This window comes from Eutrema salsugineum, unplaced genomic scaffold (genome assembly GCF_000478725.1).
Source record: "Eutrema salsugineum unplaced genomic scaffold, Eutsalg1_0 scaffold_7, whole genome shotgun sequence".
NCBI lineage: Eukaryota > Viridiplantae > Streptophyta > Magnoliopsida > Brassicales > Brassicaceae > Eutrema > Eutrema salsugineum.
The window spans coordinates 3,006,119-3,018,489 of NW_006256486.1; the positions used below are offsets into that span (position 1 = coordinate 3,006,119).

The window sequence follows — 12,371 nt, forward strand, 5'->3', positions numbered from 1 at the left end:
TCAGAAAACTAATTATTTTTTCTTAAAACAAATACAGGAAATGCCATCAGAAATTCCTAATGTGATCGAGATGCAAAAGAAAAGCTCATGGCAGACATTGGAAGCACGGGTTTCCACGGTTCAATGTCCCGTAGGAAAAGTGCCGATACGACGGCATGAAGCTATTGTGGATGATCGGATATACCCCAAAACCGGTGGTAATATGACATTTACTCCCAAACATGAGGTATATATGTAAACCTATATCTTTAATAAAAAAAAATATATGTAAACCTACAACATGAGGTATATATGTAAACCTATATCTTTAACCAAAAAAATATATGTAAACCTATATCTTTAACAAAAAATATATATGTAAACCTATATCTGTGTATCAAAAAAAAAACCTATATCTTTTACATACATATATGGTTACAGTAATATTTAAATGACAAAAAGTTTGTCGATTTTTAATATTTGATTCTACTATTTATATTAAATTATTCTTATGGAGTTTTGAGAATTTTTTTTTTCATCCCTAAACAATAATTTATAGACTCTGCAAACTAAAACTTATTTTTAAAATATTTATTTGTCTGTTCAAAATATTTTACTGTTTGCAACAAAAAAAAAGTTTTAAAAGAGTACGTTATGAATTTCATATTATAGGAAAAGCGAAATAGTTTTTTTCTTAACATGAAAGGATCGATGTCTCCTATTTTTTTTGTCATACCGAATACAGAAAAACTGTTTAATTTACAAACAGTACAAACAGTATCAGTAAGTAGTATGCTTTAAAAACTAACATTTCTAATTATGGTAAATTATTATCGTAGTATGCGGAAGCTTATACGAATGCCGGACATAAATTGTATGGAACCAAAGCAACAATAAACGTTTGGGATCCGATGGTTGAAGACAGAGAAAACGAGGCAAGCATCTCTCAAATCTGGCTTACCTCGGGAGACTTTGAGACGAATGATCTCAATACCATTGAAGTTGGATGGCAGGTTAGTTTGTATTGTTATTTCTCTCCTAATCATTCAATTAAATCAAGTCAATAAGTCTGATACAACAATTTATTTAATTATTCACCCATTTAGGTATGTCCGGGGTTATATAACGACAGCAAACCAAGATTATTCGTATATTGGACGGTATGTCTGATGTTTATTTCATTATCAATTTAAATCTTTTATTTAATCTTGATATTATTTTTCTTCTTGGGCAACTTGATTTTCTTGGTTCTTTATATGGGCTAGTTAGAAGAATGGGCTTTTTTGGCTACAACTATATACCCGAGTCTATATATTAAGTCAACATTCTTCTGAAAAATCGACTTTTAAATATATATAAAAAATATAATATTGAGTTATTGACATTATTCATTTTGATTATATATATATATATATATAGTGTATGTCAAAAAAAAAATGTCATACGTGTGATATAGGTCATATGTGTGATATACATATGACGTATGACGTTGTCTAGACTAGCTAGCTTACTAAATGAAATGTTTGTAGGAACTAAATCAGTAGTATACCTTAATAAGTATTGTTCTACTAAAATATTTCGGATTTTTAGACTATACATAACAAAACAAACTATACTATTGGAAGAAATCATATTAAACGACAACAAAGTGAATATAACTATTCGTTTATTCTAAAATATTTACTGTAATAATTTTGTTTTCTTCAAATTAATTTGATAAACAATAAACTCTTTATTTAAGTTAAAAATAGATAAAATTAAACTACTTTTAATCTTAATTATTCAATATCTATAATATAAAACTTGGCTAACTTTCTCCAAATTTGTGCTACATCAGCACATGAGAGAGTGTCACGTGTACACCCAAATTCCACTCTTGCGCTTCCTTTTTTTTTTTCTTAAGCGTTTTGCAATTTCCAAACGGAATTCCAATTTCTCTGAAACCTTCGTTTTCCTGTTGCCTGTAAAACTTCTGTTGGATTAACAATTATGGGTGATGAATTTGTCATCCTTTTTAATATTCTCCTGTAAGAACACTTCTACAAAACTTTCAAGAAGTAATTCAGCGAAAATGGTTCTGCATTTCATCGCCGATGACAATGGCGAAGCTTTTTAAATCCTAAAGGTATGATTCATCAATTTTTCATGACTCTATGTTTGTTGGATCAAGGGAAAACAGATTAGCTTATATAAGCAAATTGAATTTGTAGAATTTGGTCCGTTGTAGGAGTGTTACGACAAAGATTCTGGAAACAAATAAGAACTTGAAAGCTTAAGGACGAGTCATGCTTTATTAGTGTGGCCAATCCTAAAGGTTTGCAGCGCATATGCTATGATTTGTCTCTATGCAAATCTGTCTCGGGGAAAATCGACTTCTTGTCCAGCTGGTACACTATAAATCTCTATTTGTTAAACTCGAAATCTTGCTTCTGTTTTGGTTGCATGTTATGAGATGCAAAAGGAGAGAACGAGAAGAGACTTATATAATCCACTTTTACGTTTCTGGCAGAGAGTCTTACAGTGTGATGGGTTGTTTGCACACATTTTCCTTTCCATATCTCTTTCAATAGATTGCTATGAAGCCTAACAATATAGTGCCTGTTTTATGAAATGAAACATAGAATATTAGTATGTACATGTGATAATCAGAGGTGAAATAGTATTGACAGACATTGAATTATGATGACAATCAGAGATTGTGCTTGCAACAAAGAACTACCAGAATAAAAGCCTACATGTGGCGCCATGGAGGAGAGCAGAGTTTGTGAAATCCACATTTTCCGTGAAGTTGATCAAGGAATGAGAGTCTTGGATAACTCGTATAATTTGCTTACAAAAGTGTGGGATAAATTTCTTTGAATTCTCATTTAAATAGAACAATTATATGGAATATCATAGAATAAGTCATTCAAATTCGGCATGATAATTTCTTAAGTATAATATGTTTAACTCACTATTTTTCAATGCCCAAAAAATATATCTCCAAAAGTATATACACCAAATACTTAAAAATAAAAGTACAAAATTAACACCTGCGTGTAACGCGGGTTCTCACCTAGTTACGTTTACAAAAGTCATTCAATAAAATCGTCTCTCATGGCGTCATTATATACTTAGTTGGATTACGATAAAAGAAATATACTTGGTTGGATTTTTTTTTTTGCAAAAACATTATCTCTTCAATTATTGAAATGGTATTGAGTTAACTTGAGTTAATTTTGCATATATATTTTCCAGGGTGATGGATACAAAACATCCGGAGGGTATAACCTTCAAAAACCTGGTTTTATACAAACCAGTAACAATATTGTCTTAGGAGGCGCTATTTCTCCTATATCTAGCTTCGGAGGTACCCAATACGAGATTACCATTCTCGTATGGAAGGTTAATTTCTAAGTACTTTTTAAATATTTATTTTATTTTATGCGTATTACATTCTTGTTTTTCCAAACTAATAGATACAAAATTAAATTATAGGATTCAAAAATGATGTAGTAACCGATAGGGGTTGTGGATTTGATCGTTTAGTCTAAGAATGCCCAATCAAAACACACGCATTTGAGTTCGTTGAGAATGTCGTTCTAGCCGAAGTCAAGAGAACAAGAGAGCAAAAGCTTCTTTGATAGATAATTCAATAAGTCGTGTTCCTCACAAATCAAGGCATCGACTATTTATAAGTATTAGTAAAACCTTAAGCTGTTTAGAAAAAGGAAAATAACAATGCTTATCTCTAAATAAGAAAGAATAAAAGAAAAGGGAAAAGAACTAAAGTTTAAAAACCAACACATAATAGAAATAATGGTCGTACGCTGCATCAGGTCACCCGGGGTAGAGAAAGATTCGCCCTCGAATCGATGTCCTCATCTTGAGCAATATAAGGAGTCAAATGCTTGACACTGAAGACGTCAGAAGATCGAATATCATCGGGAAGCTTCAAACGATAAGCATTTGCGTTAATCTTCTCGAGAACCTCCAATGGTCCGATCTTACGAGCCTTGAGCTTGTTGTATTCGCGAGCCGGAAATCTATCCTTGGTCAGAACAGCCCACACTAAATCCCCAACTTTGAAGTGCACATCGCGACGATGCCGATCCGTAACAGCCTTGTATTTTGCCGATGAAATGTTGAGATTATCATGGACCTGCGCATGAATAAAAGCAAGATCTGCAACAAAGTCCACCGCATGACCATGATCACGAGTTTTGTCTGAAGCGACACCAAGATCTACCGGTCCGCGAGGAACAATGCCATATACAACCCGAAATGGACTGAACTTCGTACTCCGATTTACTGCATGATTATGAGCAAATTCTGCTTTGCATAAAACAGAATCCCATGACTTAATGTTGTCACCTACCAAACAGCGTAGCATATCTCCCAAAGAACGGTTAGTGACCTCTGTTTGTCCATCAGACTGAGGATGGTAAGCAGAGCTCATATCAAGGCTAGTACGGAGGAGACGCCAAAGGGAACGCCAAAAGTGACTAAGAAACCGAGAATCACGATCGGAAACAATGGATAAAGGAAGTCCATGAAGTCGATAAATATCCCGAAAGAATAAAATAGCCACCTGAACAGCATCGGTTGTCTTTCTGCAAGGAATAAAATGCGCCATTTTGGAGAAACGATCAACCACCACGAAAATAGAGTCATGGCCTCGTTGCGTGCGCGGTAAACCAAGCACAAAGTCCATGCTAATATCGGTCCAGGGCTGAGTTGGAACCGGTAAAGGCATATATAATCCACTATTAGAAGCATGTCCTTTAGAACGCTGGCACACCACACAACGTTCGACGAATCTAGCGACATCACGACGCAAAGAAGGCCAGAAGTACGAGTCCGATACAAGCTTCAGCGTTCGATTGCGACCTACATGTCCCTCTTCATGGAGATCTTTGATGATTTTCAAACGCCAACTACAATCCGGAACACATAAGCGATTGTCGCGAAAAAGAAAGCCATCAAGAAGAACATAGTCGGACGAAATCCCAGCTGTTAAATCCGTCCAAATGCGCCCAAAGAATGCATCATGTGGATACAGCTCCGTAAATGTAGCAAAACCCACGACAGAAACCTGTAAAGTCGCAAGTAGCGAATGACGCCTACTCAAGGCATCCGCGACTTTATTAGTCTGTCCCGACAAATGCTTAATAACAAATGTAAATTGCTGTAAGAAAGCTATCCAAGAAGCATGCCGAGCCGAAATTTTATCCTGTCCTCCCAAATGTTTTAAAGCGTCATGATCTGGGAAAAGAACAAATTCCTGATGAAAAAGGTAATGACGCCAATGTTTGATAGCCTGAACAATAGCGTAAAACTCCACATCATAGGTGCTATAGCGAGCACGAGAACCCGCTATCTTTTCACTATAGAAAGCCACTGGGCGACCTTGCTGACTCAACACAGCACCAATGCCGTATTTGCAAGCGTCACAATGTAGCTCAAAGACCAAAGAAAAATCGGGTAGGGCCAAAATAGGAGCCGTCGTCAATTTCTCCTTGATTGCCTCAAAGGCGCGATCCACTTCAGGAGTCCATACGAAAGAAGAACCCTTCAAACAATCTGTCAGTGGTGCCGAAATACTGCTAAAATGGTGCACAAACCGGCGATAAAAGGAGGCAAGACCGTGAAAACTCCGCACAGCACTGATTGACTTAGGCGTTGGCCACGTTTTAATAGCCGCTACCTTGCTCGGGTCGACTTCCAATCCACGATCAGAGACAATGTACCCCAAAAACAGCACCTGAGAAGACCCAAAGATGCATTTCTGGCGTGCCGTAAAGAGCTGTTCGCGACGCAACACCAGAAGTACAGCCTCCAAATGATCTAAATGGCTTGGCAAGTCCAAACTAAACACCAATATATCATCAAAATAGAAAACGACGAATTTGCCAATAAAAGGACGAAGAGCCTGATTCATGACCCGCATAAAGGTGCTCGGGGCATTAGACAAACCAAATGGCATCACCATCCATTCGAACAGACCTTCACGAGTTTTAAACGCAGTCTTCCATTCATCACCAGGCTGAATCCGAATTTGATGATAACCACTCTTGAGATCCAGCTTCGAAAAGATGCATGCGCGTCCAATCTGGTCCAAAAGATCGTCAAGACGCGGAACAGGAAAACGATAACGCACCGTTATCTTATTAATCGCGCGGCTGTCAACACACATTCTCCAAAAACCATCCTTCTTGGGAATAAGCAACGCAGGCACAGCAGTTGGGCTAAGACTCTCTCGAATATGTCCCTTGCGAAGTAATGCCTCAACCTGACTGCGTAATTCATCATGTTCCTGCGGGCTCATACGATAATGTGGACGGTTAGGCAAAGCTGCATTAGGGACCAGATCGATATGATGCTGAATATCCCGCAATGGAGGTAATCCTTGAGGTAAGTCTTCGGGAAAGACATCAGAAAAACGATCAAGTAACTTGACAAAATCCAGAGGAATGGTTGCTACGGTAGAAGCGACCAACGGAGATGTAACCAATGCCCAAATATTCGGGCTCTCCCGTAAGTGCTCCTCGAATTCTGCTTTTGGAACAATCAACAAAGTCTGGGAAGGAGTTGGAACGCCCTGCTCTGTTTTTGCTGACGTTGAAGAGCCTGTAGGCTCGAGCTGATCCGGTGAAGGAAGTAGCGTGATCGTACGCCCAGCAAAAGCAAAACTATATGTATTAGACTTGCCTTTATGAACGACGTCATGATCGAACTGCCGTGGACGACCTAACAGGAGGTGGCACGCGTCCATCGGAACATCACACCCAACTTCATCTCTGTAAGCGCCAATAGAAAAAGGTACGATAGTCTGCTTAGAAACACGCAACTCAGACTCGTTATTTAGCCAAGCTAGTTGATACGGAGCAGGATGCGAAGTCGTATGAAGTCCCAATTTGCGAACTGCTTCTTCTGCAATGACATTTGTGCAACTCCCAGAATTAATTATCAACTTGCAGATTTTCCCTTTTATCGTACATGTGGAACGAAAAAGAGTTGTCCGCAGCCAAGACTCGGTGGCCCCGCGGGGCTAAACAGCTGCGACGAATCACCAGAACTTGAGATGACGGCCCTGTGTCGCCACTAATAACATCTACGTCATCCTCGTGCTCAGACTCATAATCATCAAAGCGCGGCTCCCCTGCAACATCGGCGGTTTCCTGTGTAAGCATTGTACGACAATTCTGCTTTGGGCATGCAGTTTGACGATGACCATTCTCCCCACAATTAAAACATCGTAATGCTCCTGTCCTAGGTGGACGTGATGCTGCAATAGAATCCCCTGACGGTGCCTTTTCTCCACCAGTACGGACATTCTGGTCGTCACCCAACTGGTTCGGAGACCCAGTAGTGGTTGTGGACGAGAACGCGACGATGAAGCCCAATTAGTCCGAAATTGTTGCTCCATTGCGACGGCACGCTGATGAGCCTCGGACACTGATGTCGGATTGAACTGCTGGAGAGCAATCTGCAACTGATTTCGGAGACCACCAATGAACCGAGAGATCAACTGCTCCTCTGTTTCATGAATTGTTGCTCGCGCGATGAGTTCAAAGAATTCTGAAGCATACTCGTCCACTGTAAGAGCTCCTTGTCGAAGATTCTGTAGCTTATTGTAAAGTGTCCTTTCATAGTTATATGGTAGAAAACCTCTACGCAGATGCTTCTTCAGCCTCTCCCACGAGTCGATACGCGGTTTGCCGGAACGACGCCGGAACGACGCCGGGACTCCTTCAACTGATTCCACCAAGCTGAAGCACGGTTCTTAAATCGTGTTGCGACCAGAGGCACACGCATCTCATCGGGAACCTGCTTAAACTCAAGAATCTCTTCCACCATATGTAACCAATCGATAAACTCCTCTGGGTTAAGAGAACCCGTAAACTCCGGAATATCCACTCGAAATCCTGATTCCCAGCGAGGAATAGGATTTGCACGCACACCTTGCAAACGGTCATCACAGAGACGGAGAAGATCACGCTGATTGTTAGGTCGTGCATCTCTGTCATCATTACCTGCCGTAGGAGGATTATTATCACGAACGGGCACAGCAAAGAGATTTTCTGCCAACCCATCATCATCGTCTTCCTGCACTCTGTTTTGCTGTTGCTGATTTTGGACACCATGACGCTGACCCTGCTGATTCTGCAGAACCCGTGTCATAGCTTCCTCCACTGCGTGCAACAAAGCATAGTGCAAACCGGCCGTAAACGTCTCCAACGTACGTTGGAATTCATCGTGTTGTTCTTCAAGGGTAGGTTTTCGAGGTGCCATCGTAAACGTTTAGCGTAAGATCGTGTTTTAATTGAGAAATTAAAGCTGCTGGGCTCTGATACCAACTGATGTAGTAACCAATAGGGGTTGTGGATTTGATCGTTTAGTCTAAGAATGCCCAATCAAAACACACGCACTTGAGTTCGTTGAGAACGTCGTTCTAGCCGAAGTCAAGAGAACAAGAGAGCAAAAGCTTCTTTGATAGATAATTCAATAAGTCGTGTTCCTCACAAATCAAGGCATCGACTATTGATAAGTATTAGTAAAACCCTAAGCTGTTTAGAAAAAGGAAAATAACAATGCTTATCTCTAAATAAGAAAGAATAAAAGAAAAGGGAAAAGAACTAAAGTTTAAAAACCAACACATAATAGAAATAATGGTCGTACGCTGCATCAAAAAAGCAGAAATTGGTGGTTGAGTTTAGGTTCAGATAACTCAATAGTAGGATACTGGCCAGCGGAGATTTTTACGAGTTTAGCTGATCACGCATCTACAGTAGATTGGGGTGGTGAAATTGTAGATTCTCACAAATTTGGTCGACACACGAAGACTCAGATGGGTTCTGGTCATTTCCCTGAAGAAGGATTCAAAAAAGCAAGTTATTTCCGTAACCTAGAGTTCGTAGACAACAACAACAGCCTCCAAAAGATCCAACAATTCCGGTTAGTAGCAGAGGGTATCTATTATAAGATCAAGAACTTGCATACAGATGAGTGGGGAACTCATTTTTTTTATGGAGGACCAGGATTTAGCCATATGCACTCAGGAGTCCTCCCCCTAAGATTGAGTTTGTTTTATTTATTTATTTCAGTTTTAGTGTTTTCATTATCATTTAGTTTCTTTTTTAATCTTTAATTGTTCCTTTGTGAAAGAGCTCTGTTTATAATGAACATTTATGATAAAAGTAATATAAAGTGTATCAAGTTTTGGTAATATGTTCATTCGAATGCATGGAGTGTATCAAGTTTTGGTGCAGTATAATTGGTCTTGTTATAAAATATCAAAGAAGATTATAACTACGTTATATATTGATAAAACATGCCAAATTAAGATGTTGCTCTCATGATGAAACGATAAACCACATGTTGTTTACCTGCCCATTATCGATCTCTACCTGGCGTATATCGAATTTACCGACACCATTTGGTTTTGCTCCATCAACCGAGTTAGAAGATAATATCCAAGCTATCCTAGATATTCAGAATAACCAAGGTTTATCGGAAAACCAAAAACTATTAACTTTCTGCTTAATGTGGTGCATATGGAAAGTTAGGAAAATTTTGATTTTCAATTAAAAAAAATATTAAACAACGCATAGATGTTGCTTCTGATGTGGCTGATGTAAATGAGTGGATTACAAATACACAACAACGGATTCTTCTCTGAATTCAGGCAATCCATTTCCTCACACTAGCCAGAATATAGCTCTGCCTGGTCAAGGCCATGTATAATTGTAATTATGATGCTTTATTTGATTTAGCAACACGACGTGTTAAAGGTGGTTGGATCGTTCGAGACCATTACAGCTATGGAAAGTATTGGGGTGCGGCCATTTTACATACATCTAGCTCAAGTCTTGAAGCGGAAGGAAAAGCATTGCTACATGCTCTACAACAGATGCACAACCTTGGATTTGATTCAATATGCTTTGAAGGGGACAGCAAAGTCTTGGTTGATACTTTGCACAATAATAAGAATTACATATCTCCATATACTAAACTTAGTTGAGGACATCAATCTCTGGCGTTCAAAATTTAGATTGCATACCATAACATATGTTAAAAGAGAGTCAAACGAAGCAGCCTATTTTTTTGGGCAAAGAAAGGCCTCTTAATTGTTCTATGTTTAATTAATTGATTGATCATCTTACCCTAATTTCTGTAATATCTTCGAGTTTTAGGTTACAGAAAGGACAGTATAATTTTAACAAAAAAAAAGAGCAGATTAATTAATGTTTATTCCACTATCAAGAAATTGAAAAACAAAATTATTAAAGTTCATCTAGTAAAATCACCAATTACTCATAAAGACAAATCGATTATTATCATTGCTTGCAACAACACCTTTCGGGATTTCCACTACAGAATCCATAGTTGAATCCCTTCCTTCCACATTCGTAGTGGCATATACGATCATCAAGTCTAAAACCATCACATAGAAAAGGGCAAGGAGCAGTTTTTTCTGGCTCGATCACTGCACATATATACAATTCCACATTAATATTATAATTCTATATAAATATACATTTTCAAATAATAGTTTTTTTCTTTTACGTTCTTAAAAATATATATTTACTTTGTTGGAACGAATTCTACTCTTGATAGGATCGAAGATATTGAAAAAAATATGTTTTGTAAGAACAACATACCTGACACAGCCAAAACGTTGAAATCAGACAAAGAAATTGCCAATGTTAATACAAGAAAAAGAACTACAGAAGTTTTTTTGACATCCATTATATAAATTTTGCAGTACTGTATAATTATGGTGAGAAGATATATGTTCTACACTTTTCTAGCTCTCCATGAAGAGTTCTATTCATAGGGTTTTTTATCAAGGAAAATTTCCTATTCGATCTGTTTTCATTTGACAGTAATTGGATCTTCCAAATTTGGTTCATTTTATTTCGGGTAAGAAAATCGCAACATGCATCTGTATATTAATTAATTTGCATGTATGATATAATTCCTTACTATTTGATGTGAATTTATGGAAATACAGTATATATAGTCAATATTATCTATCTATGCCATAGAATAATATTTCCGGCGTCTAATGTCTACATTGTCAAATATTTATTGTCTACAACTTTTCAAAATCATTCCATATATATACAATAAAATGCTGTGTAGGCTCTCACAAAACTATATATCATTTCATATATTTTTTTTTTGTAGTAATCAATTAATTAAGTAATATTGTTGAATTACTGTAAAATATAAAAAATAATCTTGTTGGATAATTGTGAAATAAAAGGAATTTAGAAACTTTAGGTTGTTTCTACCCATGCTAAAGAGAAAAAGATCAAGAATCCTACTATGTAGTGTCCTAAAGAGTTCCATTTTCTTAAATGTAGAAATAATTTTAATTTTCAATTGATAAAGTACAATACATCAGATTGTATTTAGGCCTGGCATAATATCCGAACCCGAACCCGAAATATTTAACCTAAACCGACCCGAAAATAATTTCTAAAATATATTGAAATATATCAGATTAGGCCTGGGCATTAAATCTCCTTAGAAATAAACGGTCAAGCCTTTTTATCGTGAATATTTAAACTGCTTACTAGATTGTGGAAAGGTTTAAGTTATCGACAATTGCTGGTGTATGAAGATAATTTATCCCTTTCACACATCTTTTTTTCTTGTGTCATGAATGGTTTGAATGATGACATCAGGAGACAGGAATTCCTGTTTTATCAACGTAAGTTCTGTTGTGGCTGTTACTTGTCGTATTTTATTTGTTGAAATAAACTGTTCCTCTCAATCTTTAATACTTGATATGTAAAATATGTTTAGTGCTTGGTTAATGAAAGACCACTATGCTAGCTTGGGTGCTGGATTTCTAAATTTGTGTCTGAATAACCTTATTACTTTCTTATCCCCAGGTTGATCTCAGATTTCTTCAAGATACGGTTCCTACAGAGACAGAATTGTGGTTTTGCATGGCGGCTGGAGTTTGTTTGAAAAGGGAACTGCGGGTGAGATTCTGTTACGGCTTACATACAAAGCATATGTGGAGGAGGAAGAAGATGAAAAGACCAATGTCAAAGCCATTAATGCATATGCTTCTGATGATGAAATGCCTGATTCAGAAGAACTTGGCTCATTTGTGCGGAATGAAAATGTTTCTTCGGATGATTGGCTCAAGAGTCATTTATGAACGTGTTGTCTAATAAAGTTTCAAGGCATAGTTTCATCTGAAGCAGGAGACTCACCTGACGATCCAGTATCTTTTAAGGCTGGGTTGGACTCAAGATCTCAACTTGAAGATCCTAGTATTGGGTCTGAAAGTAACACAGGCGTATCAGATTCAGAAAATATTGGTAGTGGTTCAGGCGATGATGGAGGTATATCGAGGCTTGACGTGTTATGATGATTTCCTTTATATGCTT

The 12,371-nt window shown here is 37.6% G+C and overlaps 1 protein-coding gene across 1 annotated transcript; it reads left to right on the forward strand.

The window, feature by feature from the left end:
- The first annotated feature begins 40 nt into the window (after positions 1-40).
- On the forward strand, positions 41-12,352 carry LOC18010864. Its single transcript, XM_024150628.1, has 8 exons — positions 41-226; positions 819-992; positions 1,086-1,139; positions 3,217-3,363; positions 3,457-3,470; positions 8,659-9,022; positions 11,876-12,103; positions 12,158-12,352. The coding sequence occupies exons 1-8, from the start codon at positions 41-43 to the stop codon at positions 12,350-12,352; spliced, it is 1,362 nt and encodes a 453-aa protein (XP_024006396.1).
- Positions 12,353-12,371: the final 19 nt, after the last annotated feature.